Source organism: Sapajus apella, unplaced genomic scaffold (genome assembly GCF_009761245.1).
Source record: "Sapajus apella isolate SASKATOON/1434 unplaced genomic scaffold, GSC_monkey_1.0 scaffold85, whole genome shotgun sequence".
Lineage (NCBI taxonomy): Eukaryota > Metazoa > Chordata > Mammalia > Primates > Cebidae > Sapajus > Sapajus apella.
The window spans coordinates 1,933,567-1,961,414 of NW_022437025.1; the positions used below are offsets into that span (position 1 = coordinate 1,933,567).

The 27,848-nt window shown below is 60.3% G+C and overlaps 2 protein-coding genes across 4 annotated transcripts in view; one reads left to right on the forward strand and one right to left on the reverse strand.

Annotated features, from left to right (window-relative positions):
- Positions 1-6: 6 nt before the first annotated feature.
- NAT8L (N-acetyltransferase 8 like) lies at positions 7-6,125 on the forward strand. The gene is made up of 3 exons (XM_032253952.1): positions 7-392; positions 1,505-1,669; positions 4,010-6,125. Exons 1-3 carry the CDS (start codon positions 17-19, stop codon positions 4,375-4,377), a joined length of 909 nt encoding a protein of 302 aa, XP_032109843.1. The 5' UTR covers positions 7-16; the 3' UTR covers positions 4,378-6,125.
- A 6,348-nt stretch (positions 6,126-12,473) lies between these two features.
- POLN (DNA polymerase nu) overlaps positions 12,474-27,848 on the reverse strand; it is a 146,246-nt gene continuing 130,871 nt past the window's right edge. The window contains exons 18-22 of one of the 3 annotated variants that reach the window (XM_032253954.1): positions 26,089-26,220; positions 21,998-22,108; positions 21,366-21,444; positions 15,921-15,988; positions 12,474-13,552 (exon numbers count right to left, since the gene is read on the reverse strand). In XM_032253954.1, the coding sequence (XP_032109845.1) occupies positions 13,368-13,552; positions 15,921-15,988; positions 21,366-21,444; positions 21,998-22,108; positions 26,089-26,220 (575 nt within the window). In that variant the 3' untranslated portion in view covers positions 12,474-13,367. Of the gene's footprint in view, positions 13,553-13,783; positions 15,989-21,365; positions 21,445-21,997; positions 22,109-26,088; positions 26,221-27,848 lie in introns of those variants that run through there. The other 2 variants (XM_032253955.1, XM_032253953.1) reach the window with 2 other exon arrangements.

The window sequence follows — 27,848 nt, forward strand, 5'->3', positions numbered from 1 at the left end:
CCGCCCGGCCGGGTGCATGCATTGTGGGCCTCCCGACATGGTCTGCGAGACGAAGATCGTGGCCGCCGAGGACCATGAGGCGCTGCCGGGGGCCAAGAAGGACGCGCTGCTCGCCGCCGCCGGCGCCATGTGGCCCCCGCTGCCCGCCGCGCCCGGGCCGGCCGCCGCGCCCCCCGCGCCCCCACCTGCCCCGGCAGCTCAGCCTCGCGGCGGGGCGGGGGGCGCAGGGCCGCCGGGGGGGCGCGGCGTGTGCATCCGCGAGTTCCGTGCGGCCGAGCAGGAGGCGGCGCGCCGCATCTTCTACGACGGCATCATGGAGCGCATCCCCAACACGGCCTTCCGCGGCCTGCGGCAGCACCCGCGCGCGCAGCTGCTCTACGCCCTGCTGGCGGGTCAGTGCGCCGGGCCCCCGCCTGCCGCAGTCCCTCGGGCCGGCGCGGAGCTACCTCACCCCGGCGTCCTCCCGGGGACCGGTCTGGGGAAGCCCCCACTTTCTGCTGCGCCGGGCTCCGCTCAGGGGCCTGGCCAGGGGCTCGGGGACGGGCGCGGGGCCCCGAGCGGGCGGGAGCCGGGGAGGGTCCGGGGTCCCCACCTGTGTCCCCGCCGCGCAGCCCCCCTCCCCTGTCCTCTTCCCAGTCCCCTCCTGGCATCCTGGGTGGGGGCGGGTGCCCTGGCAGGTAGCGCCCGCGGCGGCTGGGGCCCGGCGAGTGCCTAAATATAATCCGCGGGCGGGGGAGGCCGCCTCCCGCTCCGCTCCGTGCTAATTTATGAGGGGAAGACAGCCGGCGCCTCGGGGGGTGCGCGCGCCTGGCACAGCCCGGGCGGTCACGGGGGGCGGCCCCCGCAGGGTCTTTCGGTCCCTTCCCATTGAAGCTTCCCGCAGGGGTTGGAGGGGGGGTTTGCTCCCATTTTACAGATGAGGAGCCTGAGGTCTCGTGGGGAGGGTGCGACTCCCCCAAGGTCACAGCAGCGAAATGCGGCTGGAAGCAGCGTGGGTCTCCCTGCCCTGTCCCTGCCCTCGCAGCCCCCGGAAGCTGCCTAGGAAGGGCTCTGGCTGGGGCCCTGGGACGAGGGGGCCCGGGAGCCCGGTGCTGGAACGTGGGATCACCTCCCGCCTGCCCCGCGCGGGGCCAAGATGTGCCCATCTTGGCTTCAACAGGGCAGAGTGGGCAGGGCCTCTCCCGGCACCCCGAGGGTGGAGGGCGCGCGCTCCGGGCTCCAGGCGCGGGGCTTGGGGCCGCTTCCCCGCCGTTCCGGGCAGGCTCCCGGGGGCAGGAAGCTCAGAGACCCGCCGAGGCTGTATCCAGGCTGTCGGGATGGGGGCGGGGGTTGATTTTGCCACAGGAAGCTTGGAAATGGGGAGCAGTAGCCAGCACCCGGGATGACCCCGCTCCTCCATCCAGAGCGTGGCTGGCCGCGGCATCCCCAGTGGGCTTCCCGAGCAGCGCCTCCCGGGGCTTGGGGACCCCCCGCCGCACCGCTGACCCGCGCCCTCTGCCCGCAGCGCTGTGCTTCGCCCTGAGCCGCTCGCTGCTGCTGACGTGCCTGGTGCCCGCCGCGCTGCTGGGCCTGCGTTACTACTACAGCCGCAAGGTGATCCGCGCCTACCTGGAGTGCGCGCTGCACACGGACATGGCGGACATCGAGCAGTACTACATGAAGCCGCCCGGTGAGTCCCCTGCTGCCCCTCCCCGCCCTCCGCCCCAGACCGCCCTCGGGGACACCCACTCCAGCAACCTCAGGGCAGGCCAGGGCCAGCGCCAGCGCCAGCGTGGGTGGGCCTGGGCCGGGGCCCCTGTGGCCTGAGCCTTCTGGGTGACCAAGGCCTCCGGAGTCAGCAGGGCTGGGGGAGGCAGAGCCAGCTCCTCCTTGAGTGGCCTGAGCTGGCCCTGCGACGCAGTGGCTCCACCGTTCCCTGCTTTGGGTGCGTCTCCCTGGCGCCCGCTGCGGTGGGGCAAGGGCCGCTAGGCTCTGTGGGGCTGGGGTTGTCTGCAGTGCCAGGGCCCTGGGGGGAGGAGTTGTGTGGCAGGGTCTGGGGACCATCTTGGGGCACAAAAGATGGGGGTGGCAGGGGACCTGACCTTGAGCTGTGGCCCTCACTTCTGGCCTGGTCTCAGGGCCACTTAGCTGGAGGTCTTGTCCCAGTTCCTGTGGCCTTCTGTAGCTGGAGGGGCTGGGCCAGGGTCAGGGGAGCTGGGGATTGCTCTTCACCTCTGGGCTGGTCCCCCGCCGCTCGGTCCTGGGAAGCAGAACCATGCGGTTTCTCCCATGCTGGCAGCCCCAGGGGTGAGGAGTCTGCTCTGTGGGGTAGGAGGCTCCCTCCCATGCTGGAGGGCCTGTGGGCCAATGAGAGGGTCAGAGTGGGCCTGGAGGGTTGGGCAGGGGCTGGCAGGAGTCCTGCCAGTGTCGGGAGGGGCAGTGGCTCTGGCACCACCCTGTCCCACTGCCTTGGCGCCAGCCGCTCTCTTTGATCCTTCCCAAACCCAAACAGCGCATCTGAGCAGCCCCTGAGCCCTGGCCTCCCTGGGGGAAATGGGCCATGAGGAAGCTCAGGCCGCAGCAGCAAAGAGGGCTCTGGTGGGCACACAAGGCATGGCCCTGCCCCCTGGGCTGTGGCCTACCTGGTGTGGGGGGTAAAGGGACAACTGGGGGGGCTGCAGGAGCACCCCATGAGGGCAGAGGCTGGATGGCTGCTGAAGGTTCATGCTGGATTCCTGGGAGCTGTTTGTGCACATGGGGAAACTGAGGCCTGGGAGGAGTGAGGTGTGCCAGGGCCACACGGTGCTGGGTTTGCTGCTCCCAGGATGGTTCTGACCTCTGGTCTTGCCTGGGTAGGGCTGTGGCCCTCGCAGCAGTGCCCAGTGGCTCCCCCTGGCTGCTTCTCCTTGAGGGGCCCTCAGCACCCCCTTAGCCGCCCTCCAGGCCGCAGTGTCCTGCACTGAAGCAGACAGAGGTCCCCCTCATGGAGCCAGTGGGCCGGTGGTTACGCAGAGGGGAGGTGGGGAGGATGGGAGTGCTTCTCGTGGCTTGGGGCAGGTGCAGAGCCTCCTCGAGGAGGGGGCAGGCTGTGTGACCCTTGCTGGCCAGCCCCTCGGCCATCAGAGAGGTCTCTGGGTGCCACCTCTGCCTTTGGTTCTTGGAGGTGGCCGGGCTTCCCCTGTGGCCGATGCCTGCGGGTTCCCCCTATAACCGCCCTCACTGCCCCGCACCCCTTCTCCTCTTCTGCTGCCTTTCCTCCCCGCAGCCTCCACCTCCTGGCTTCACGCCTGCCTTGAGGGGGGAATTGGGCTGTCCTGTGGATGGGGTGGTGGCCTGGCCACGTGGCTCACTGCCGGGAGAGGCCAGGGCCAGAGGGGCCGTCCCCTGTCCCCCACTTGGATTTGTAGGAAGCTCCTCCTGGGCTGCAGGGAACCTCCTGGCCCCACTTTCCTAGCCCCTGCCCCTCGCAGGCCTCTGCTGTGGGTGCTGGAGTTCGCCGTGATGGCCAGGTGACCGTGGGTGGCCAGGAGCCATAGCAGTTTGGCTGGACCATGGCCTGGTCAGGGCTGCCAGGGCCATCGAGGCTTTCGGTCTGGGAGTAGCTGGGCAGGGCAGGGGCCTGACTGGCCAAAGCTTGCCCAGCTTTTGGTCTCAGAGGAGGGACTCGGGCCTTCAACCACCACTCTGAGCAGGGCAGTGCAGCCCCCAGGCTGGAGTCCTGGCTGTTGGGCTGTGGGTAACAGGTGTTGCTCGGGCTTTCTCTGCTTAAGGGGCTCTGGAGTGTGTGTGTGGGGGGGCTCCACTGGCTTGTCCTGGATAGTGGCTGCCCCTTCCCTTGAGTCCAGCAGAGCTGGTAGCTAGGCCCCTGGGACTGCTGGGATTGGGTGTCCCAGTGCCCTGGCTTCGTGCCTGGCTGGAGTGGGCATCCCCAAGGGGACCCCTCCCAGACCCTGGCCCTGTCTCATGCCAGAGGTGCAGGGGCCTCCCCAGCCTTCCTCACCGGGTGTCCCTGGCCGCTTGTCCTCTGCAGGTTCCTGCTTCTGGGTGGCCGTGCTGGATGGCAACGTGGTGGGCATCGTGGCCGCGCGGGCCCACGAGGAGGACAACACACTGGAGCTGCTGCGGATGTCTGTGGACTCGCGCTTCCGTGGCAAGGGCATTGCCAAGGCGCTGGGCCGGAAGGTGCTGGAGTTCGCCGTGGTGCACAACTACTCTGCGGTGGTGCTGGGCACGACGGCTGTCAAGGTGGCTGCCCACAAGCTCTACGAGTCGCTGGGCTTCAGACACATGGGCGCCAGTGACCACTACGTGCTGCCCGGCATGACCCTCTCGCTGGCCGAGCGCCTCTTCTTCCAGGTCCGCTACCACCGCTACCGCCTGCAGCTGCGCGAGGAGTGACTGCCGCCGCTCACCTGCCCGCCACCCCGGCCGCCCTGCCCGCCTGCCCGCCTGCCCGCCGCCCGGCGCGGCTGCTTTCAGACGCTCATCTTGGCGTTTGTGTTGGGTTTTCCCTCTTCAACATCCTGCGGTTCTCTGGCTGGTTCTGAGGGGTGCGGGGCTGCTGCTCTTCCGCGATACTTCGGTGGGGGGGGGTTTGTTCGTCACCACCGCCCCTCACCCTTCCCCACCCACCCGGGCGACTTGCCACGCCTTGAAGAGTGGCATCTTGGACCATCGCGGCTGTCCTTGAAGCTGCCCTGCCCGCCGCCACTGGGGGAGGCCCAGCCTTGCTCACCAAGCACAGAACCTCTGCGACAGAGCCCCGGGCCAGGTTCCGGCCCTGCCAGCAGCCCGGTGCCACTGCCCATGGAGGCCCGAGCTGGCACGGCACTGCTTTGCTCTGCGCATGCCGAGGGTGTGGCCCGGACCAGCATGCCGCATGCACACAGCCCTGCCCTGCTCAGACTGGACCCGGAGACCCGGGCCGGTGAGCGCCTCTGTCCCCAGCCCGGGACTGGCCATGGGAGGGCCTGCCCCCGCCCCAACCCCTCGGAGGGCCTGGCCTGCCCCACGCTGCCCGGCTCTGTCCTCGTCTGCTTTGCTCTGACATCTCACTGCCTTCCTTTCCGCTGGCTCCGGCCCCTCCCTTGCCTGGGCTTAGCTGGCTGGCGTCATCACCCAGGTGGCTCCCATGGCATCCGTGGCACAGCCAGGGTGGGGGTCTGAGGGACCCGTCTCCCCAGTGCCCACTGGATCGCGGTGGCCTCTCCCAGATGTCCCCAGGGACCTCCCGCCTCTGGCTGATGGTCCACCCTGTGAATCTTACCAGCCCAGGCCGCTGCCTACAGCGCCCAGCCCACAGCTTCTCCCAGCCTGAAACCAACCCGTTTTCTAATAAGTTATTTAGACAGAATAGCACTCTGCATGACTTATTCTTGGGACAAAACGGTAGTTTGTACCCTAAGACACAGTGTCTGGCCCAGTGTGATGGGGATGGGTGGCCAGGTGGGTGGAGTGTTCTGCAGTTGGAAATCTGGAGGGAGACCCTGATTTGGTGTTATTTCCCGCCACGGAGCATGCCTGCCGGCCCTGGCCTGCAGGGTGGGCAGGGTGGGGGGCTAGGGAGTCCACAGCCTCCAGGAGGAGGGGCAGGGCGCTGCCTTGGGCTGGGTGGGAAGAGGGGTGGCCGCCTCAGCTCCCACTGGTGGTGCTCCTGGTCTCTCCTTCCTGAGGTCACAGGCAGGGGCTGTCCTGGACGGGGGGCGGCCTGCAAGGGGAGACAGAGGCAGAGGGTGCTGCACGTCCAGCCTAGAGGTGGCAGGAGGAGAATAAAGGCTTGCCCAGACCCCTCTGTGTGGGGAATTGGGGAGGTGTGTGGCAGGCAGGGTGGGCCACAGAGCTGGGCCCTGGGCACCAAGGCCACGTGCAGGGCCACGGAGGGACCTTCTTCACGAGGCGCCTCAGAAGTGAGCAAAGGGATGGAGAAGCCCCGTGTCCGAGGGCCTTTTGTCCTGTTCGCAATTGAGGTGTGCAGAGCACTGTACAGCCCCTCCCCCGTACACTCCTCCCTGGAGGGGCCCGGTTCCCGCTCGGGGATGGGAGTTTTGTAGACTGTACAGAAATCGGCACCCTATTTTCTTGCAGCTCAGATTTTGTTAATCTGGAATATACAGACAGACGTAAAGTGTTTTAGCAAAATGGAAACAGTTGTGCCTTTTTCCTCTTTTGGTTTGGTTTGGGTTTGGCCTTGGGCTGGTCCCGGTTGGTGCGGGGCATGCTGGGGGCAGGAGGGGCAGGGTGGGCCAGGTGGAATCAGGTTATGGGAGTGTCCTGTTGGGGCGCTGCCAGCTTCCCTGGGTCCTGTGCCTTTGGAGCCTCAGGCTCCTGGGATGCAGGGCGCGTGGGGGTGGCTGTCAGAGCCCACCGATGCCAGGGCAGGGCCTGGAAGCCCAGGGGCTGCCAGTGTCCCCTTGACATTGACCTGAGCTGGGTTCACTGCAGATCCTCCTCCTGGGGGTTGGTTTTGAGAGTCCTGGGCAGTGTGGCCCTCTCCCATACTGGTGGCACCTGTGCCCATGAGTGACCTGGCTGCACTGCCCTGTGGGTGGTGGGACGCTTGGCCTTTCTTTGCTGCCAGGACTTGGTAGAGGTGCCAGGAAGGGTATATGGGGTGGGTGTGTGCAGAACCCTGCTGCTCTGAGGTGAGCAGAGGCACCGGTGTGCTTGCCAGGCTGGGGCGGAGCTGCCCGGAGCCCTCACCAGGCCAGTGTGCAGCTCAGTGGGGCCCTTGAAGGCCAGTGGGGGGCAGATCTGTCCTCCCCCGGGCTGGAGGCCAGGTGCCCTCATGGGTGGGCCTGCCCTGGCCCGCCTCATCCCTTCAGCCAGGGATTTCACTGCTCTGCACATGTGCACTGACATGAATTTTATACATTTGTAGAAATTCTGATGTAACTTCTTCTACCTCTGAAGCGCCCTCCTGGGCCTTGCTGTCACGTGGTTGGTGCGGCTTCCCTGAGTGCCCGCCCCTGCCCACTTGATGTGGGTGCCCACCACTCAGACTCTGTGTGGCAAGGCCCGGGGAAAGCCAGCCCGGGGCTGGGCACTGCTCAGGGGCTCCTGGGATTTCTGTGTGTTTGGAAGCCTGTTTTTGTTGTGGAGAGGATGGAAGGCAGGAGGGGCTGGCGGTGCCCGAGGCCAGAGCTGGGTGAAGGAGAACATCCTCGATGGATGAGCAGCACGGGCCTAACGAGGCTCTGGGCAGCTGAGGGCCGTGGCGCCTCAGGATGCCCTGCACTGCCCAGTGCTAGGGGGTCTTGCGGTGCAGGGGGTGGGCAGGCCCTGGGCAGCTCCAACCACCCAGGTGCGAGTGGCTGCAGACCTGGCCCCTGAGGGTGGGAGGCCTGCGTGTGCCGAAGCTGCCATGCGGTTTGGCCCCCGGAAGGGCTCCTGAGTGTAGGGAGTTGAGCCCCGCAGGCCTGGCGATGCCTCCCCTCCTTCCTCTGCCGAGCCTCGCTTCCTGCTGGTGTCATGCTCTGGGGCCGGGCAGCAGCTGAGAAGCTGCCCCTACAGGGAGGGGCCGAGGGCTGGGTCAGTCTGTCCCAAGGAGTGGACAGCGGGGAAGGCTTGGCCTGGGAGGCCCTGTGGACAGCAGACCTGAGGCCATGAGGTCCTGGGGCCACCCCCCCTCCTGCTCTGGGTGTCTTCTGAGAAGGTGGCAGAAGGCTGCAGGCGCCAGAGGGGACGGCGTGGGGCTGCCCTGAGCTTCCTGGCTGTGTGGCAGGTGGAGGAAGCTCTCTGGGCCATAAGGGTCTGGCCCGCCTGCCCTGGGGCACCAGGGCTGTGCCTGTGGCATGAGAACGGGAACTGGGGTTCCTGGGCTCTGCTGGCGCCTGGGCTTCATGGGGGCCAAAGGTGGCTGCTCCGCTGGGCAGAGGGCTGTGTGGGCCCTTGTGGGGTCACCTTCCTGTCAGAGCCCGAGGGACGGTGGGACAGAGTTGCCCCCGTGCCGAGGGAGCCCACCGCCATCCCCCCTGGGCTGGCGCTGCGGCTGCGCATCCTGCCTGTTGCCTGCTGACTTGCTTGTGTCTTCTGTTTGGCCACAGGCCTGCGTTCCTGGGCTGGTGGCCACAGAGCTGACACTGGGGTTTGAGTCCCAGACTGGGTGGACCCTGGAATCCACTTACTCCTTGGCGCTACAGCCGCTGTGCTTCCAGAGGTGGCACGATGCCGCCTGGGGCCACAGCTGGGTGAAGGAGGGCGAGCCGACATACCATTGTTGGATGTATTTTTTTAAACAGCAATAATTAGCCATTTTAAAGAAGGGGTATACCTGTGTGTGTGCACGTGTTTGAGCATGTGTGCATATGTGTGAGCACGTGTGCAAGTGTATTCTTGCACGTGTGGTGTGAGCATGTGTGCATTGTGAGCATGTGCATGTGCATGAGTGTGAGCATGTATACATGCTTAAGCATGGACATGTGAGCATGCATGTGTGAGTGCACACGTATGGGCATACATGTTCATGTGTTGTGTACACGTGTGAACATGCACGTGTGGATGTATGTGTGTGGGTGTGTATGCATGAGTATACGTGTGTGTGTTCTTGGGTATGAATGAGCATGTATGTGCGTGAATTCACATGTGTATGTGTGTACAAATGTACGTATGAATGTACATCTGTATATGTACGTGTGTATGAATGTACATGTGTATGGATGTACATGTGTATGGATGTACATGTGTATGGATGTATATGTGTACACATGAGCATGCACGTGTGTATGAATGTACATGTGAATGTACATGTGTACACATGCGTGTATGTGTACGTGTGTATGAATACGTGTGTATGGACGTATACGTGTATGAATGTGTATGGATGTATGTGTGTGCGCATGAGCATGCGTGTGTGTACGTGTATGAATGTACGTGTATGAATGCACGTGTATATGAATGTATTATGAATGTATGTGTATGAATGCACGTATGTGTGTATGAATGTATGTGTGTACACGAGCATGCACGTGTGTATGTGTACGTGTGTATGCATGAGCATGGATGCCTCTGTGATGCAGGTGTTCTTGTGTACTCTGAGGGGCATGTGTGTGAATGTGTACACATGCATAGAGTGTACATGTGTGTACTCGTGTGTGAGCATGTATGTACTCGTGTATGTGTGGGCGTGTATGTATGTATGTGTGTGTTCTGGTGTGTGGGTGAGCATGCACATGTGCATGGATGTAGGTGTGAGCTGTACAGAGTATGTGTGTTCCATGAGCATGCGGTGTGTATGAGTGTCTGTGTGTGTACTTGCATATATGTGGCTGTGCAGGTACCAGTGGTGGGGGCTGGCAGTGCCTGGGGAAGCAGGTTCCTCCCCACCGCTTCCTTGCTGGGCCCCCAGCCCCAGGCCGAGCCTCCCTGGCCCCCTTGCCTCTCAGTGGGGCAGGGCCTCGGTGGAGGGCCTGAGCAGCTCCAGGGCAGGTCCAGGGAGGCCAGGCTCGGGGAGCACAGGGGTGGGGTTCACCTGCTGCTGTTCGTTCCCGAAACTGTACTGTGAGCCCACGGCGGGGGCAGACTGTCCTGAGGCCCCAGATGTGCCAAAACAGCCCCCAGGGTGGGGGCGAGCAAGTTCTGAGGAGAGGGGCTGCGGGGGCCTGGGATGGGTGTGCACCCCTCCCCTGAATGGCTCCCAATGCTGCTGTTTTTCAATAAAACCAGAGTTGAAGGCACCTGGCTCCCGTGCTCTCTTGGGGTGCTTACTGCCCACTTGTGGCAGGACTGGCTTTCGGGGAGGTGGGCCCCCACCGCCTTCCCCTTCTTCCCTGGCCACCCCCTTTCCTCACTTTGGCTCCCCTATACCTGGCCAGGCTGCCCCATAGCCAGCACTGCAGCCTGGAGGGAGCGTGATCCGGGAGGCGAGGTGGGGGTGGTGGTGACCCCATTGCTGAGGCTCCACCCCAGCAGGCACCCAGCAGGAACCCAGCTGGGTGGGCTCTGCCCATTCACTCTCACACCCAGGATCCCTTGAGGAGCTCATGGGCCCTGCTCTCACCCAGCTCTGTGCTGGGACCCTAGGCACCCTAACACCTGGCAGACAGCTTGGCGCCCAGCCCCCACCCCATCCTTGCCACCCTAGTGGGACCCCTGGCCAGGCCCTGCTGCCCTGTCCTCCTGGCCCTGGGGTCTGGGTGCCATCAGGGTGTCGGACCCCTCCTGCATCTGGGGTTCCCAGTTCCCGTGGTTATGTCCATCCTTGCCCTGGCAGCCCCAGCAGCTGCCTGCCCGCCTGGCCCCTCCCTTGGAGGCACAGTGGTGCCAAGGGAGGGTGTGAGGTGAGTGGACATCAGAGCCCACCAGGATGAGGGTGACTCCCAGTGTTTGTGAGGGAGGATGCCAGGTCTGGGGTCCAGGCTGAGAGTGCTGCAGTCCAGGGCCTTGGTGGGGAGCAGGGTGTGTGTGGGGGGGTCTCACAGCCAGTGAGGCATGGGGTGGACACAGATCCCTGCCCTGGCAGGTGCCTGTCAGAATGCCAGTCTTGTTGGCAGAGAGAATCCTGGAGTCGAGGGATCTCCCAACTGTACTGCCCAGTCCCCTGGGCCACTTTCCTGGTAGGGGTTTCTGTGGCCCCGCTTCCGCCTTCTCCACCCTCTGCATCCCCGCTGCCAGGCCCTCTGGCCAGGAGCCTGGAGGAACCTGAGGCTGCGAGCTTCTTCCCAATGGCAGGGCTGCCCCTCGGCCTGGAGGACTATGCAGCTTTGGCCTGGGCTCAGCAAAGCCCATCTGGGGCATCCTGCTGAAACTGCGGCAGGACGGAAGGCTTGCGTGCAGCGGCTGCATCAGGCCTGGTGGGGCTCAGAGTGCTGCCACAGAACGCAGGCAGGGGCAGCACTGCCCTAGTAGGAGGCCCCAGCAGAGGCTCTGAGCAGCTCCCTGGATCACTGGGATGTCCCATCACACTGGGGCAGGCCTGGCCATCCAGGACACACACACGTGGGAGGCCATGAAAATGTTTTTGAAGCTAAGAGAAAACCAAGCTGTCTAGGGCAGTGTGGATGTCTTCTTCCTGGGGAGAAACTGGCTCCAAATGCTTCCTTGAGTCACAGGATGGGCACCTGGCTCCCCCCATGGGGGCAAGAAGCACCAAGAGGGGCGAGGCCGGCGTGGCAGAGCACCAGGACTGGGATCTGACCCAGCTGTCCCCACCTCCCCAGCACCGCACACACACTACCCGGCGAATGCTGCATAATCAGAGGGCAGAGGGAACAGACTTCTAGCACCCTCAGACCACAGTGGTGATGTCCTGGGCACAGTCTATTGTGATGACTCAGGTTCCCCAGAAAAGACAACCCATGTCCAGTGGGCACAGGGAAGCCGTGTGGGTGACACAGCCCCTATTTAAAAGAGGGCAGGTGTGGCACACACAATGGGAGAGGGGAGGCCACTGCTCAAACCCACAGCACCACCTGCACCTCGCACGCTCACCCCCGGCCTCCTGCAGTGGTACCAGGTGTCCCTGTGAGCAGATGGCACCTTGAGGATGAGCCTGAGTGCTGGCTGCTCTGTGGGTGGCAGCCAGAGGCGAGCAACCCTGAAGGGTGCTGGGGGCCCTACACCCCACTTCAAGGGAGGCTCTTGGAGCCCAGACCCAGACTTGGGTAAGGAAGTACATGGGAGGGGCTGAGGCACCCAGGGGTGGGGTGGCCTGAAAGCAGGACCCCGGGAGCACCTTTCCAGGGACCACCTTAGAGATAGGGAGCCATGGTACCAGGTGGGATGCAGCTGAAATCCTAGCTGGCACACTTTGAGCTCTGTGACCTTTAGTGCCTCAGTTTCCCCACATGAAAAGGGGGGATGGTGCTGGTGCCTCTGTCGCAGGCTGCTGTGAGGCGGAGGAGAGTCACAGGTGTCCTGCTGGGCTGGCAGCAAGGCCACGGGAGAGTCTGGAGGGCGGCTGGGAGTGCTGGCTCTCTGGGGGGAGCCAGCCTATTTACAGCCACTGGTCACCAGCCTGCAGGAGGCTCAAGGGAGAGACCTCATGGCCTAAGCGCGTGTGACCCCAGGCCCTTGAAGGTCCTCGGTGGCCCCAGGCCGCAGCCCTGGCAGAGGCCTGCAATGGGTGGGCAGGCCTTCTCATAGAGTGGCCCTGTGGTCCTCCTGAGGCATCAGTCGGGAACATGAGCCCCAGGGGCCTCAGTGCCTGCTGGCAGGCTGTGTTCTCTTGGTCTCAGTACAGGGCTGCACGCTGGGCCGGCCTGGGAGCGCCCTGGGCAGTGGTTTCCTGAAGTGAAGGGAACCAGTGGGGGCACACCACAGGCATCAGAGCTGGTGGCTCCTTGGGCACCTGCCAGGGGTGAGCAGCTGCTGAGCTACGAGGAAGCCCCTCCCCTGAAATCCATGAGAGAGGGAGCCGGGACTCCACCCTCCCTGGAGTGTCTGGCCCAGACCCAGCCTTGGTCACTCCCAATTTGGGGCACTCAGCCCTGCCCTGACCAAGTGGCTGGGGGTTGTGGACGCAGCACTTCCCACTTACAGGAACAATTCACTTAAACAGGGATGAAGAGAGCTTTGCACAGGCATTTACTCCAGGGACAACAGGCCACCCCAGCCCCAAAGGGTTAATGCATCCTGGAGCGGCCTGGCATGCAGAGCTGGTGACCTTGGGGGAGGCCACACAATGGGCTGCTGGAAACCAGTTCTTTCCTCCCCCTGTTGCCTGGGGCTACAGACAAAATGAAGGCGAAAAATGCGGGGGCGGGGGCGGGTGTTGTCGGGGTGGGGGTAAGGGGAACCCGGAGGTAGCCAGGCTGTTGCTGGGAGACTCAGTGCGACTTGGTCCTAGTGAGGGCCCCAGGCCTCCTGCAGTGGCACCAGGTGTCCCCACGAACGGCCGGCACTCAGGCTCACCTTGAGGGGTACCTGTGGGTGGCAGGCAGAGGTGAGCTCCAGGCCTGGGCCAGCCATCCCCAGCCACCTCCCAGACCCCATGCAGGGGGACCCCACCTGCAGCCCACAGTTGTACGTGATCAGCCACACGCACACGTGTGCATACACGTGCACAGTAACAGGCTTAGGCCACATCCACCTCCCAGTCATGACACCTTGATCTTGGCGGAGGTTCCCCATTTGCCAGGGCCTCTGTGCCAGTGGGCAGGCTGCGGCCGGCAGACAAGCTGCCCTTGGGCGGGTGGGTGTGTTCTGGGGCATCCCATGCCTGCCCTTCAGGGTCCTTCCCCGGGAGGATCAGTGGCTCCCAGAGGCCAAGAGAGCCCTCCCCAGGGTCCCTGACCCTGTGTGGACCAAGCCTCCACCACTCCCTCTTGACAGGGCTGGAAGGGTCCAGCCTTGCTGCCGTCCCTGTTCACTGAAGTGAGCAGAGTTGGGTGGGGCTTACTGGGTTTCAGGGACTGCCCAGCCCCTACTGCTGGGCCTGCTGCGGAGCAGCCATCTCACCGCTGCAGGGGCCATCTCGGGCTGGGGCTGCACCCTGTGGCCTGGCTCTTCTGCCCTGGGGCGCAGGCCTCCTTCACTTTGGGCTCTTCGAGACCCGGCAGGGCTGGGTGTCCCCTCACCTGAAGCTGCAGCTCCAACACCTGCACCTGCTCCAAGGACTCCATGGTCCTCCTGACGAGAGCTAGAGCACGGGAGAAAAAGGTGGCCCGCTGGTCTCTTGACCTTGGGGAACTTCCAGGCCCGAGTCCTGCCCCAGCCCCCAAGCCCCCTTGTTTCCTGTGTCCACTTGGTCACCTGAACCAGCCGTGGGGCCTCAATGCCCACAAGTAGCCCCTGTGTGCCCCACTCCTGAGGCTGGGTCCAGCTTCCCCGGCCCCGTCCACAGTCCAGGATGCCTCTCACAGACCCCCTGGACTGGCCTGCCATGCTGCACTGGCCCTCACCCCACCCCTTGGGGTCAGCTTGCCCCAGCTGGGGGCCGTGGGATGGGACAGGTGTCATGCCAGCTCTGTTCCAGAAGCTCTGGGGCTGGGAGGAGGGGGAGGCACAGGTAGCCCCCACCAGCCAGAGCCACCAGGCCTGCAGGAAGCCCATCCCCACTACTGCTGGGTGAAGTCTGATGCAATCGTGGCTTTGTGCCACGGGTGGGCTGGCCCCGTTGTGGGGACCTAGGTCACTGTGCAGCACTGGGGCTCAGAGCCCTGAGAAAGGGAAGGCCTGGGCAGGGATGGGGGGCAGGACTCACAAGCTCAGGCTTTCTCTGGGCTCACTCTGAATCCTCGGGCCCGTGGATAAACATTCGTTTAGTCCTTTTGGGCTGTGTGACACCGCAACACAAAGGCGGTGGCAGGAGCTGCGAGCCGTGGTGGGCGATGCCTCACTTTCCAGCCCTCCTGGCCCCAGCAGAGCCGGAGCCTCCCTGGGGACCTGTGCCTGGTGTGTTGTGAGCAGGGCTCGTGGCTGCCTGCACTCTGTGGCCCTCAGTGTCCTCTGTGAAGGAGCAGGTCACTGTCTGCAGGGAGCTGTCGGCCAGCAGGTGGGCACGCGGGCTGTGTGCATGGTGGGGAGCCCTGCAGAGGGCCCCCAGCCATCCTGGGGAGCTTGTTATGGGGGCAAGGCTGGAAAGGTGGCCTAGTCCAAACTGGATGGTTGGCTACCCATGCTGGCTGGAGCTACCCTGGGTGTGCAGAGAACGGGTTCCTCCTCCGTACATGGTGGGGTGGTGCTGGTGACGGAGTGTGTGATCCCCAGCAACTGCTGCTCAGAGAGGGGCAGCAAGTGTGGGGCTGGGCTGGCACTCAGCTGGGGCGCTCCCTATGGGGCCCTTGGGAGGGCAGGCGGGGCAGAGACACCAGGCGCTAGACACTGCCTGGGAGGCAGGACCTGACTCCCACCCTTCAGGGATAGTGCAGGCCCCACCCGACCCCTGATTCCCCAGGCCCTGCAGTCCCTGGCCCTGAGTGCTCTTGAGAGCAGGGCGCGGGCTGCCGCCTGCCTCAGGAGCTGCCAGGCCAGCTGGAGGAAGCTGCTCCCAGGAACAAGGCCATTTGGGAACGTTTTCTTTCCTTTTTTAACCTATAGCTGAGCACACGTTATACTTGTTAAATGGTCACGTAAGATGAGTGTGTTTTCAAATGAGTTGCTGGACATAGTTTTCAAGTGGCAGAGCCCTGCTTTAGGATGGAGCAGGATGGGTGAGCACTGGGGATGGGAGCCTCACACCCCTAAGGGTAAGAACTGGAGAGGGTGGGGCTAGGAGGGCATGGCGACTGCCCCCCGGGAATTGGTGCCCGAAGCTTCCAGACCTGATGCCCCCTGTGCCTCTTCTCCCAACCCATGAAGCTGCCCCAGCCGGTTACAGACCTGGCCTGGAGAGCCAGGGGCACAGCTCCACGTGGGCACCTGCTCTCCCATCTCACCCATGAGGCCACAATGGGAGCCTCCATGGGACCAGTGGCTAGGTGTTGTGGGGAGGTCCTGGCCCTCCCTAGGGAGAGAGAGATCCCTGGCTTCAAAGAACCCCTTGGGCTGATGGCTGGGGGTGACTCTGCCTGAGCTCACTCACCTGTGGGCCATGTAGCTCAGCAGAGAGGGGTGGCCTGTGGGGCAGGATGAGACCCAGGCCTGAGGAGCCTGGGGAACCTCAGGGACTCCAACACCCCAACAAGAACAGCTGCTGCCAGCTCTGCAGCCTGGTCCCCAGTCAGCCTGGGTGATACCGGTGCCCACTCCCCACCTTTCCAGACCCCGAAGACATGGAGGCCTTGGGTGTCTGCAGCTGCTCTCCGGAGCTCCAGTCAGCTAGAGCACCCGGTGCTCTCGGGGAGGCTGGTGGCCCAGGCTGGAGCCCACTTAGGCCTTTCAAGGGTCCCCACACTCAGGCTGGCCCCTCTGCCTGCCAGGACCCAGGTGACACAGCAGCACGAGGCAGAGCAGGTGCCGTAAAAGGGCTGACAGCCGGGAGGGCTTTCCTGGGTTGTGCCATGGGCCATGGAGCTTCCCCTTAGCCGTTTGTGAAGTCCAGGCAACCCTGTGCTGCCCCGGGCTACCTGCACACTCCGGGATCTGCGAGTCTTCCACTTCAAACAGCAGCTCGTCATGGATCTGGGCCACCAGCCTGGCAAGGAGGGAGGGAGTCACCCTGGGAGGCCAGGACTCTGGGGCGGGGGACCATCCCCAAGGTTTCTGAAAGGGGACTCTGGCACTGGGGCCCAAGAGAACGTGGCTCTTTGAGGCACAGCCAGGGGGACCCAGCTCAGGGGTACCACTGCCTGAGGCCACCCACTGTCACCAGGACAGCTCTGGGAAGCTGGGGGAAGGGGCGATAGGGAGACAGGCTGGTCAGAAGTGACTCTGGTCATCGGCGAGGAAGCAGGTGGCATGCCCAGCAGGAGAGGCTGGGTGCCCCATGTCTGCCACACCCAGGCAGGTCCCATGGGGGTGAGCAATTCATGTTCTGAACAAGATTGGAGAAACAGCCCCTTGAGAACTGCTGTGGGGCCCTGACTCGGCCAAGCCTCATGAACATCAACCTGGCTTCCTGCACCCTCAGGGCCTCTCAGAGAGGCTGGGTACTCATTCCCGGCCCCTGCACTGGGGCCTTGCTCTGGGGTTCGTCCTGCCAGCCCCAGCCAGGCCCCAACTTTCCCCAGCCTCCTTCCTGGAGCCCCTCAGGTGCCCCTCCCAGGGTGTCGGGGAGACAAGTGGGACCCGAGTGGGAGGAGATTCAGGTGAAATGCAGGGCGGGTCCCTGGGGTGGGGCTTACAGATTCAAACTCAAGTGCAAGTGCGTACAAGGCAGACGGATCATGGGCTCACGGTTGCGCCGCGCCGGCCACACAGACCCCGCCAGGGCTGGATTCGGCCAGTGCTCTTCGGCTCCACACACTCCTTGCAAACTGGTGACACACACCTTGGGCAGATGATGCCCCAAATCCTGGTGATGTGCCAGACTCAGGATGGACACAGGCAGCTCACCTTGTGCCCTCAGGAGGGGACATGCAGTGCGGGTGACTCACAGGATGAGCTGCTGGGAAGGATGGGGTGTCAAGGGGACCCATGCGCTCTGTCCTCTGTGGGACCTTGGCTCTGTCCTCTGGATCGAGCCTTCAGGGGCAGGGGTCACATCCTATCCTTGCCCTTGCTGCCCATCCTTGTCAGGCACAGATGGGGGCACAGAAGGCCCAGGGCCCTAAGGAGCTGGGCTGCACATGAGCCCTCGCCGGGCAGTGGTCACGGGCACATGACAGAGATCAACTGGGATTCGGGGCAGCCTTCAAGCCCCAGGGTACAGGTGGGCTGTGCTTTCACTGTCCGCAGGACATGTGGACTTTGCAGCAGAGTTTCAGGTGACCTGCCCCAGTCCGCTCTTCCGCACTTCCTTCATGTTGGCCCCTTTGTTGCTGGGTGGGTGGGGTGGAGGTGGGGCTGTGTCCTCAGCTACAAAGGACATTTCCCTGGCTCTGTCTCAGGCAGGGTGGCCCAGGACTATTCCCTTCAACTTTCAAGGAGGCTATTATTATTTTTTCCCTTAGCAGGGAGGGAGGTAAGGAGTGGGATGGAAAAGGAGATTCCAGCAAAGCTCTTAAAAGGTAAGGCTCTTTAAAATGCTGACTTTGAAGGGCTGCCAGGGACAGATGCTCCTCTGACCGTTACCATTTTCTCTTTTTGCCTGGAAGGTGTGATGGCTGGAGCAGCAACCTCCATCATAGCACCAGGAGGGAATGGCCAAGGAGCCAGAGGGACTTCGGTCCTGCTGCTCTGAGCCTCTGAAACAAAGTCAGCAACCGCTGTTCTCTGGAGTTCTCATGATGGGAGAAAAAGCTGCCTTCTGGAGCCTGAGTTACTGGAGCTTGGGCTACTGGAGCTTGGGCCGGTGTCCCTGATGGCCATGTGCACATCCTCGTGGTGTACATCCATAGGACACTACGAGGCCCCAGTCCACGGTACGGTGGTGCTCACGTCCTCGTGCAGGCTGGCCCAGGGAGGGAAGGTGGGCCTGTGCTTTATGTGCAGCCTCTGGCCAGGGAACGTGGGCAATGCCCTTCCAGAAGTCAGAGGGGCAAGAGAGCCCAGGCTGTCAGCACCAGCAAGCTTTTCTTACAGTAACTTCAAGGCTTCAGGCAGAAGTCTTTGGCTCTCAAGAGGACTTACTTTTCAAATGGGCAGAAGCGTCAGAAAAGGCACTTGTAACTTTTTCCAGATTTAGCAGAAGCGGTTTTCACACTTCTTGAAATTACATTGTGAAATTCCGAGCTGCTGGTGTGGCAGGAACCTAAGAATAGGTGTAGTTGTCAGTCACACATCATTCTCGCAGCCACTGAGACATGACCGCACTTCCAGCTGGGAAATAGGGCGCAGGAAGAAGAAGAAGAAGGACAGCCGTTCGTTGTCTTTGTGTGGGGTGGGTGAATGCAGGGCCTCGGATCTGTTGTGTTCCGGAAGGGAGCGGACCTCTGCTGCAACTTCTCATCCCTGCTCCTGAGGGGTCGGCCCACAGAGCTGCCATGTCCTGCATCTGGACGGCCTAACTGAGATCACTGCACCAGTAGGAGAACGTTCCAGAAGAGCCTCACCATATCACCCTGTCTAGGGCCTGCAGCTCCCTTGCAAGGGATGCCCCCAGCCCTGCTGAGCTGCTTTGAGGACTCATCCTGAGAGTACTGAGGCCTAGTGGCCCCGTGCCGACCCGCCTTGAGAAGGCCCGGGGGAGGGAGCACAGGAGCACCCACACTTTCTGAAACCCAGGAAGGCCTTTTCATAAAGGGCCTGCGTCAGAACAGACCGGAGAGCCAAGCCACCGGCACAGAGGCCTGTGAACGCCGGCTGCCAGCCTCCTGCTCTGGGCCCGACCTCTCCAGTCTTTGCAGGATATGGACCGAGAGGCGTGAAGGAATGCCATTTCCCTGTCACAGGGACTGTGGGTGTGAATGGGGACTGTCCTGCGGCCCCAGCCCACCTGGGTAGACCCCTGGGGTGGCCAGATGAGGCTCTGGGGGCACCGTGTGCTTCCCAGTGGTCAAGTTTCACGCCTGCCACTTCAGGCAGATGCCAGGCCACCCTGAGCCTTCATCGTCCCTTCCAGATGCCATCCACAGCCTTTCACGTTAGTCCTGGAAGAAGAAATCACATACACAAAACGCAGACGGCAGCATGCCCAATGTTCCACATAGGTCTGCTTTGCATTTTGCTATGAGAAGCGTTTCCTCAAGACAGCTGAGGGCTGACAGAAAGATGACCAGCCGGTGACCAGCTCCTGAGTAAGAAGTGTCTGTTCAGCTTTCAGAAGGGCTCAGCCAGCAACAGAGAGACCCAGCTCCTTACATGCCAACTTCCGGTACCACTTCTACAAGGGCTGAAAGGGAACCGACTTGTTCTTGTTTTGAGGTAGGGTCTTGCTCTGTTGCCCAGGTTGGAGTGCAATGGTGTGATTATGGCTCACTGTGGCCTCGACCTTCCAGGCTCAGGTGATCCTCCCACTTCAGCCTCCTGAGTAGCTGGGACTACAGGTGTGCACCACTATGGCCGACTTTTTGTTTTTTGCTTTTTTGAGAGATGAGTTTCACTATGTTGCCCAGGCAACAAATATGTTGGTCACAAACTCCTGAGCTCAAGTGATCCATCTGCCTCAGCCTCCCAGAGTGCTGGGATTACAGGCGTGAGCCACCGCGCCGGATGAGTGGATCTTCTGATGCCCCACTCCTGCCTCCTGATCACTTCAGTTACTGCAGCGAGCAGCACTGACAGCCACAGTGAGGCTGCGAGCAGAGCCTGGGGCAGTGCTCAGACCCTGTGGGGCCTCAGGCATCCTCCTTCCCTGGGATGACAGCTTGGGCTTTGGCCTCCTTCTGGGCTTCTTTTCCCTGGAGCTTTAGGGTGACTGTGGGCCAGAGGGAGTACCTACAAAGGCTGCAAGGGGAGGAGCCCTCTGGGCTTCAGTGGGCTTAGGGACTACCCCCTGCTCTCCATTGCTGGGCATCACACCTCAGCCTGGGCAAGGTCAGTGGTGGGGACACACTTCTGCACAAAGTCGCTGAAATCCCTGGAAGAGCACAGGCTTGACAGCCAGCAACAGAAGGGAGTTACTGAAGACACAAGGAGGCTGCTTTTAAACAGAGACGAGAGATCTCTGATAAGGCAAAAAAATCATGCCTTGAGAATGTAAAATAATATCAAAAGTCAAAAGAAAGTTGTAAGCTCAGATGGCAAAGAGCGGCCACAGGTAGGCAGGATCTGTAACCCAAAGGCGGGGTTGGGCACACTGGGGAGGCCCAGGCCACATCTTTTTTTTTTTTTTTTGAGACGGAGTTTCGCTCTTGTTACCCAGGCTGGAGTGCAATGGCACGATCTCGATTCACCGCAACCTCCGCCTCCAGGCAATTCTCCTGCCTCAGCCTCCTGAGTAGCTGGGATTACAGGCACGTGCCACCATGCCCAGCTAATTTTTTGTATTTTTAGTAGAGACGGGGTTTCACCATGTTGACCAGGATGGTCTCGATCTCTTGACCTCGTGATCCACCCACCTCGGCCTCCCAAAGTGCTGGGATTACAGGCTTGAGCCACCGCGCCCGGCCAGGGCCACATCTTATACTCCAGAAGCCGCTGCCTCAACCCTCCCTGGGCCCCCTCCTGGATGCGGCAGCAGTGGCAGGTGCACCTGGTCTGCAGAGGCTGTCCGCGAGGGGCTGGCGCCAAGAGCTAGAGGGCCCTTAGGGTGGGGTAGGAAAACATCCATGGTGGGACAGAGGGCAACAGGCCCTTCTGGGAGCTGACATTGTGGGGGCTGAGGCAGGTTAGCTCCCGGGAGGGGCTTCGAGATTCCTGAGGTGATCCCCCCACAAGGAGAACGAGGAGAGGAGGTGTCTGGGTGGCCACATGCAGCACTCCCAGGGCCTTGGCTGGCGGGGAGGAGGTGGCTGGGCAAGGGCTGCTTGTTCCCTGGCTACCCAAGCTCCTGAGGTATGTGCCTGGGGGAATCACTAAGGCAGGGACAGAGGCCTGAGAGAGCTATGACCTGGGGGACAGCCACAGTGGAGCCCCCACCACTGAGGCACATCTGAATGTTGGCTTGGGGCTCCGGGCTTCAGCCAGAGCTGGATGTGGGGCACCACTGCCTGGCACTGGTGGCAGCAACGGGTAGGAGTGGGGGCAGTTTGGAGCCCCCAGGGTCCTGCCCAAGGGTCTGAGGTGTTCACCTGCCTGTGGGGTGGGCAACCCTTGGGGCGTGGGGGAGACAGCATTTCTGTCTGTGGAGGGGAGGCCTCATCTGCGCCCCACGCTGGTGGTCGGCCCGCTGTTTCCTGCATGCCTGCTGTGAGTAGCCCCCAGGGCCTTCCATGGGCTGAGAGCCTCGGGAGGGGATGGGGCCCTTGGAGCAGAGGTGGTGGGCAGCCGGAATCTCGAGCCCCCAGAGGATTTTCCCACAGAACACCAACCCTCCCGTCCAAGCCCGGAGAAGGGCTGAGGCCCAGGCAGGCCAACTGCTACCCACTGACCTGGCTGTCAAGGTGCGGGAAGCGGCCACTGCAGCGAAGACACGGATCATGGCCAGCTTGCAGAGGTCAGCGGCGGAGCCTGTGGGGCACGCGGTGCGTGGTGCACTCAGCATTTGGCAGTGTTGCCGCAGCTCTCACGGCGCCTCCACATAGAGGTGCAGACTCTGAGCTGTCTGAGTGCCGAGACCACAGGCAACCGCAGGTAGCCACCTCGTCCTCACTCCTCCTGCCCTCTTGCTGTACAGGGCACCTGGGTTTTGGGTGCCTTATTCCCAGAAGCCTCACCCCTGCCAGGCATGCATGGGGAGGATGGAAGAGCCTAGGCCAAGCGCCAAGGGACTGAGCTCCAGGTCTGCTAAACTCTTAAAGCCTCAGTTTCCCACCTGCAGCTATGTGGAACAGCACAACCTGGGCCTGGCTCCTGGGGGAGGCATCCTAGCTACAAAGGTGACCATGTCCCCTCACGCCCCTGACAGTAACTGCCAGGCAGGACACAGGCAGCACAAGCTCCTGCAGGGAGGTTTGTGAGGAGCAGGAAATACCACAATGACCTGTGAGTGCCACCCAGCCCTGCAGCTGCAAACCCAAGAAGCAAATGGACACAGAACTACAGGGTGGGAGGTTCCTGGTACCTTGCACCACGAAGTTCACTGCCTGTCGCTCTGCTTGTGACCGGAGTTGCTGGTCACGAGCACGAATCCTCGGCAGGGGTCTCCTTCTGCCCATGATGGACACCATATAACCTGGGTCACACAGAGCAAAAGCAGATGAGAGACAGAAACAGGCGCCACAGCAGGTGCACCTCCCTTGGGCCAGGTCCAGAGGCCCCAGAGGGACAGCTGCACTGCAGTGAAGACTCCGAGCCTCCCCCAGGCCCTTTGGGTCTATCTCGGTGGCAGGTGGGCTCTGCAGTGGGAAAGCGAGGGTCTGCTGCTGGGCGCTCTGCACTTTTTTTTTTTGAGACAGAGTGAGACTCTGTCACCAAGGCTGGAGTGCAGTGGTGCAATCTCGGCTCAATGCAGCCTCCTCCTTTTGGGTTCAAGCAATTCTCCTGCCTCAGCCTATTGAGTAGCTGGGATTACATGTGCCTGCCACCATGCCCAGCTAATTTTTGGTATTTTTAGTAGAGATGGGGTTTCACCAAGTTGGCCAGGCCAGTCTTGAACTCCTGACCTCAGGTAATCCACCTGCCTCAGCCTCCCAAAGCTCTGGGATTCCAGTGGGGAGCCACTTGCCCCTGGCTGCACTCTGCACTCTCAGTTCTGCATTCTCCTGACTTCTAGCTGCACCTGGATCTCACGTAGGATGAGGGAGAGCACCTTTCGCAAAGCCATGTGGAGGCTGTGGACTGTGTGGAATGGGGGAGAAAGGGGTCAGCCCACACCCTCAAGGAGGAGGATGTCTGAGTCAGGTCTACACCCTGCACTGGGCAGATCCAATCTTGTGCGGCCTGAAGTGTATGCAATTTGGGGGCTCTTTTTAAAGGAAATCGTGTTATCTGACTATATTCCTGACCAGTGAGGACTTCTGGTTTAACTAGGTATTGGTGGGAAATAAATCCCCTCCTTGTGACTAAGGGCAAGAAGAATTTCCCACATGTGTAATAATCATGAAAGTGACAAGGGATTGAGTGGCTACTACATGCCAGGCAATAAACAAGATTCCTAAGAGGGACTGGCAGTGAGGACATGAGAGAGCCGCTGCTGCTCTGACTTGTCCCTTTCAGCTCCTGCTGGCTTATCAGTCTAGCGACTTTTGACCGGATGCTGGGCATTGTGAATTTTATGTTGTTGAATGCTGGGGTGTACTGTCTTCCTTTTGAGGATGTTTTGGCAGACTTAAGTTACTTGCCAATCATCTCAATCCTTTTGCAGCTTGCTTCTAAGCTTTGTTAGAGTGGATTTAGAATAGTTGTAATCTAGGGCTAGTCTAGACCTGCCTCTAAAGTGTGACCCTTCTGAGGTCTCTGTTGAATGCCCCAGGTGTCTAACAAGGACTCCCCACACTGGATGGTCAGAACTCAAACATCTCCTAGTCCCGTGTGAACTCTGGAATCACCCAGCTTACTGCTCCCCAGCAGTTTCTGTGCTTAGTCCATAGCATTTCACTTGATGTATGTGTATCTTAGTGTTCAAACACAGACACAAAGGGAATTCCCTGATGGTTTACGAAGCTCTCTCTCTCTCCCTCTCTGTAGCTCCCTCTTCTCTGACACTCTGGCTTGCAAAATGCAGCTGCATCTGCCTCTCCAGTCTGGGTCCATGTCTCCTCCACTCATCGAGACCACTGCAGTCTGTGTGGTCCCCTCCACACATGGGCTGTACCTCCAGACACAAGGTGTTCATGGGACTCAGCTCATTTGGGTCTTTTCTCTCAGAGACCAGAGCAATACCCTACCCCCCATCTAGTGCTGGAAACGGCTGCTCTAGATGTTTTGCCATTTTCTGGTTCTTCATGGTGGGTGCAGAGTCTGAAGCTGGTGACTCCCTTGTGGCCAAAGGCAGAAGTCTCCTGGTTCCATTCACATCAGACCTCATTTCTTCTTCACTCAGCGCCTCCAGTGCAAGTGCCTGTAGTTCCTGTTCATACTCGAGATGCCCTCTGGCCCTGGCCCTCTGTGGTGGTACTGGCATGGCACCGATGCTCCTGGAAGCCACTCCTGTGCCAGGATGGCTAGCACCACACCACACACAGAGAAAGAGGGACCACAGGAACATCAGCAGGAAAAATCCGCATTAAATGAGTTGCCAGCTCAACTGGCTGTGGCCCCACTGATGCCACCTGGCATAGAAAGGTGGGTGGTGGAGAAAGCTGGAGCACTGGGGGCAGCAGTCCCAGCAGGATGTAGTTAAAAACCCCTTGTTTGGTTGGGCGTGGTGGCTCATGCCTGTAATCCAAGCACTTTGGAGGCCAAGGCAGGTGGATCACCTGAGGTCGGGAATTCAAGACCAGCCTGACCAACATGGTGAAACACCGTCTTTATAAAAAAAATATTTAAAAAACCCCTTGCTTTTGACACGTTTATGAAATGCAGAAGGACGTGAGCACATTGCAGGCCTCTCCCAGGGCCTTGGGGAGGCCAGCATCATAGTCAGCATTAGCCGGGGCAGGTCAAGTGCCCTGTGGAGAGCAGTGACCCCTGAGGGCTTGGCCCCTTCATGCTGGTGGCCAGAGAGGCATCTGAGATCCCAGCTGGCTCCTGAGCTGTTGATGACTTCTTGACATCTTACCTGCCATTCTCCCTCTGCCCCTCCTCAGTTACTATGTTAATGCCTGCATGCTTCTAGACTGTTCTCAGGGGTGGCTCTGACTGCACCTCCAATCTCTTTCCCACATCGTGACTGGAGTCATTTTTGAAGGACAAAGCTTAGGTTCTTTCTGCACAGAGTGTCATGCATGGTCTGGGTTTACCTGGCCCTACCTGTTCTCTGGCCCACCTGCCCACACTGACACTCCTCCTGGCCCTTCCTGTCTCTGCTCAGGTGGCCAGCTCTGTGAGGCCGAGGCTGGCACATCACCCTTGGGGCCTCTGCGGCTCCTCTGTTCCTTTCACACCTGGCCGCCACCTTCCTGTCCTTGTGCAGATGCTTGTGGATTCACTGTGTCCCCCGAGGACTGGAAACTCCAGGGGAGCACGGAGCTTACGTCTCAGATGCCGTGGAGGCTCCCCTTCTGGCCTAGCATGGGCTGTGGCACAGATGCTGCCCACCTGCCCGTCTGCTGTCAGACCAATGAGGAGCCTGCAGCTGGGCTGCCTGGAGCTCATGGGGCTTGGGTACAGGCCCCCGAATGAAAAGTCATCAGAGTCACTGGGAGAGGTTTACGGAGAGGGTCCCCAAGGCTGCACCCACAGGACACAGGCCACGACATCTAGGATGCTGGTCCTGCTGAGGCCAGCTGTTGGCTGATTTCCGCACTTGTGGTGAGTGCTGAGTGCTGTGAGCGCCCTTCCTCTGCCGGCTAGTCATCTTCCTCTGTGTTGTTTATTAATTTCTGCTCTCCCACTGATTTCCTCCTTTTTTTCTCGGCCACTCTTTTCCAGATTTCTCATGTAGAACACAACTCATTTATGCCCACAACTTTCTCTTTCTTTTAAAAATACAACTTCAAAAGATTCCTTTATGTCTAAGTGAGGCGTCAGCTTAGCCACACCCCAGTTCCTGACAAGATATGTTTACTGTAATTTATTTCTAACATTTTTGTCATTGTCTTAGGATTTCTTTTTTTAATCCTAAATTATGAGGAGTATAATCAATTTCCAAATAGGTAGATGGAAGGACGGCTACACAGACACAGACATACATATACAAAACCATTTCACTGCACTCTGGTCACGTAATATGTTCTACTTGGTATTCTCTGAAGTTCGTTTGGGTTTCCTTTGTGACCTGATTGTGATGATATTTGTAAACGCACCAGTGCTTTCCATAAGAATCTATGTTCTCCCTTTCCAGGTGCAGGCTTGCATCTGTTTTACCTGCATGCCCATTCACCATCTGGTCACTCGAGTTTGTTCACTGTGCTGCTTCAAGCCACCCAGACTCTGGTCCCTTCTCATGTGGAATCTTCAGCCCTATTTGTCCAACTAGAGCTGAGGATTCACCCAGGCCCCCAACCAACCTCAGGACCCAGGGCCCACCCACACATCACTCACCCAGCTGTCCCCTTATCCTTCCACAGAGGGTGAGCAGGGAGCAGGGAGCTCTGGCTGTGGCCAACTCACCTGTCCGGTGGCACTGAGCAATAGCTGCTTGGGCAAAGTCCTTGATTTTCTTGTACTTCTGCAAAAAACTCTCCAAAAACTGGGCAGCTTCCTGAACAGGAACTCCAAGGCAAGCGGCAAGCCGCTCCTTTCCTGTCAGTCAGAGAGATGAATGTCAAGGCCTTACTCAGACCAGCCGTGACCACGTGCATGGGCTCAGGGAGTCAGGTCCAGTTGGCAGCACTGGTCTCTTCTGATGGGTGGGGATGAAGTTGGTGTTGGTTTTACAAGCGGAGTGTTAGGTGCCAGTCACTCTGGACTGGGGCCTGCGACGTGTATTTATTCCATGATATTGACTCAGTGCCTGCTGGGTGTGTCAGGTGTCATGGTGGTGAAGTAGACACGGTCCCTCCCCCCAGTGCGGCTAGGGAAGACCCAATTCCAGAACTAGGGAGGTTAGAGTGCAGCACAGAGGAAAAGAGGAAGGGAAAGTTCCATGGCCAAAGCAAGAGAACATGGTCCTCAGGAGTTCAACATTTTGTTTTAGAAGACACAGGTGTTCCTGTGATGCTGCTGGTAGAAATGTCTCTGGTTGGGCCAGGCATGGTGGCTTACGCCTGTAATTCCAGCACTTTAGGAGGCTGAGGCGGGTGGATCACTTGAGATCAGGAGTTCAAGATCAGTCTGGGCAACAAAGTGAGGACTTGTTTCTATTTATTAAAAAGAAAAGAAATAAAGGTCTTTAGCTGGGCAGCGGCTGAGTTCCAGCAAGCATGTGAGCAGGTTCAGTGACCACAGAAGCCTGGCTCTGGGCCTAGTCCCACCAGGAGGTTCTGTGTGGCCCTGGGGATGGGGATTTGCCTGACCCACAGTAAAGCCTGTTCCTTCACTGCATATTAGGACCGAGAGCCCTTATCCCCAGCTGGGAGCCCCATGAGCCAAGGCATGGGAAGCTCTAAGCAGTGTGTGGTTCCTACTTGGTACTCAATATACACTCATTCCCTCCCGTTTTCCTCCAGAAGAGAATAACGGTGTAAACAGAGAATGAGGAATCCATGAGGACATCATCCCTCGCTTGACAGTGGGATCCTAGGGAAAGCCATGGCTCTGGGGAGGGGTGTATCATTCGAAGGAACCCCAGAGAGACAAGCAGCCTGAAGACCTGCCTTCCCGGGGGCAGCATGTCTGGGACCAGCAGTGGTCTTGCTGTCCTCTGTGCGAGGTTAACTCTGGGGTTGTCCTACAGGGTGCTCCAGGGACCTCTGGACAGGATGGTGCAGAAACCATGGCCCAGGGGGTGAAGGTGTGGGGTCTGTGAAGACCAGGGAAGAACCCTCTGGAGGAATGGGACCGACTGGCCTCTCTGATCTAGCCCTCCTTTCAGCCAGGCCACTCCTGGCCCTGGCCAGCTGATGGCACAGCAGCTCTGGACAGAGAGAATATTCAAGTCTTGGGAGAGTGAAAGCGCAGGTGTTTGCTTCCGCTGCTTTGCCAGCAAGAGTGGGAAGGCCTGGGGTGCCCTGTCCTCCCAAAGTTTATCCCAGCAGAGAGGGATAAAGTCATGATCCTTCTATGCCCAGATGGACTGACGAACTGGCACCATTTGGCTAGAAATGAAAAATCTCCAACATCCCTTTTCGGGTTTAAGACCCATTATTGTGATATCTTCACAAATAAGTTATGTGTTTTGCTACACTTTACTGAAATAATTCATCTATGGCTCTTCTTTCTGTCAAATTCCAATCACCACACTTACCTAGTGCCTCAGCTATGGCACTGCA

Excerpts from the sequence above, each read along its gene's own strand:
- NAT8L (XM_032253952.1), top strand. The coding sequence starts at position 17 with ATGCATTGTGGGCCTCCCGACATGGTCTGCGAGACGAAGATCGTGGCC. Across the intron at positions 393-1,504 it reads GCTCTACGCCCTGCTGGCGG|CGCTGTGCTTCGCCCTGAGC; the intron begins GTCAGTGCGCCG and ends CTCTGCCCGCAG. Across the intron at positions 1,670-4,009 it reads GTACTACATGAAGCCGCCCG|GTTCCTGCTTCTGGGTGGCC; the intron begins GTGAGTCCCCTG and ends TGTCCTCTGCAG.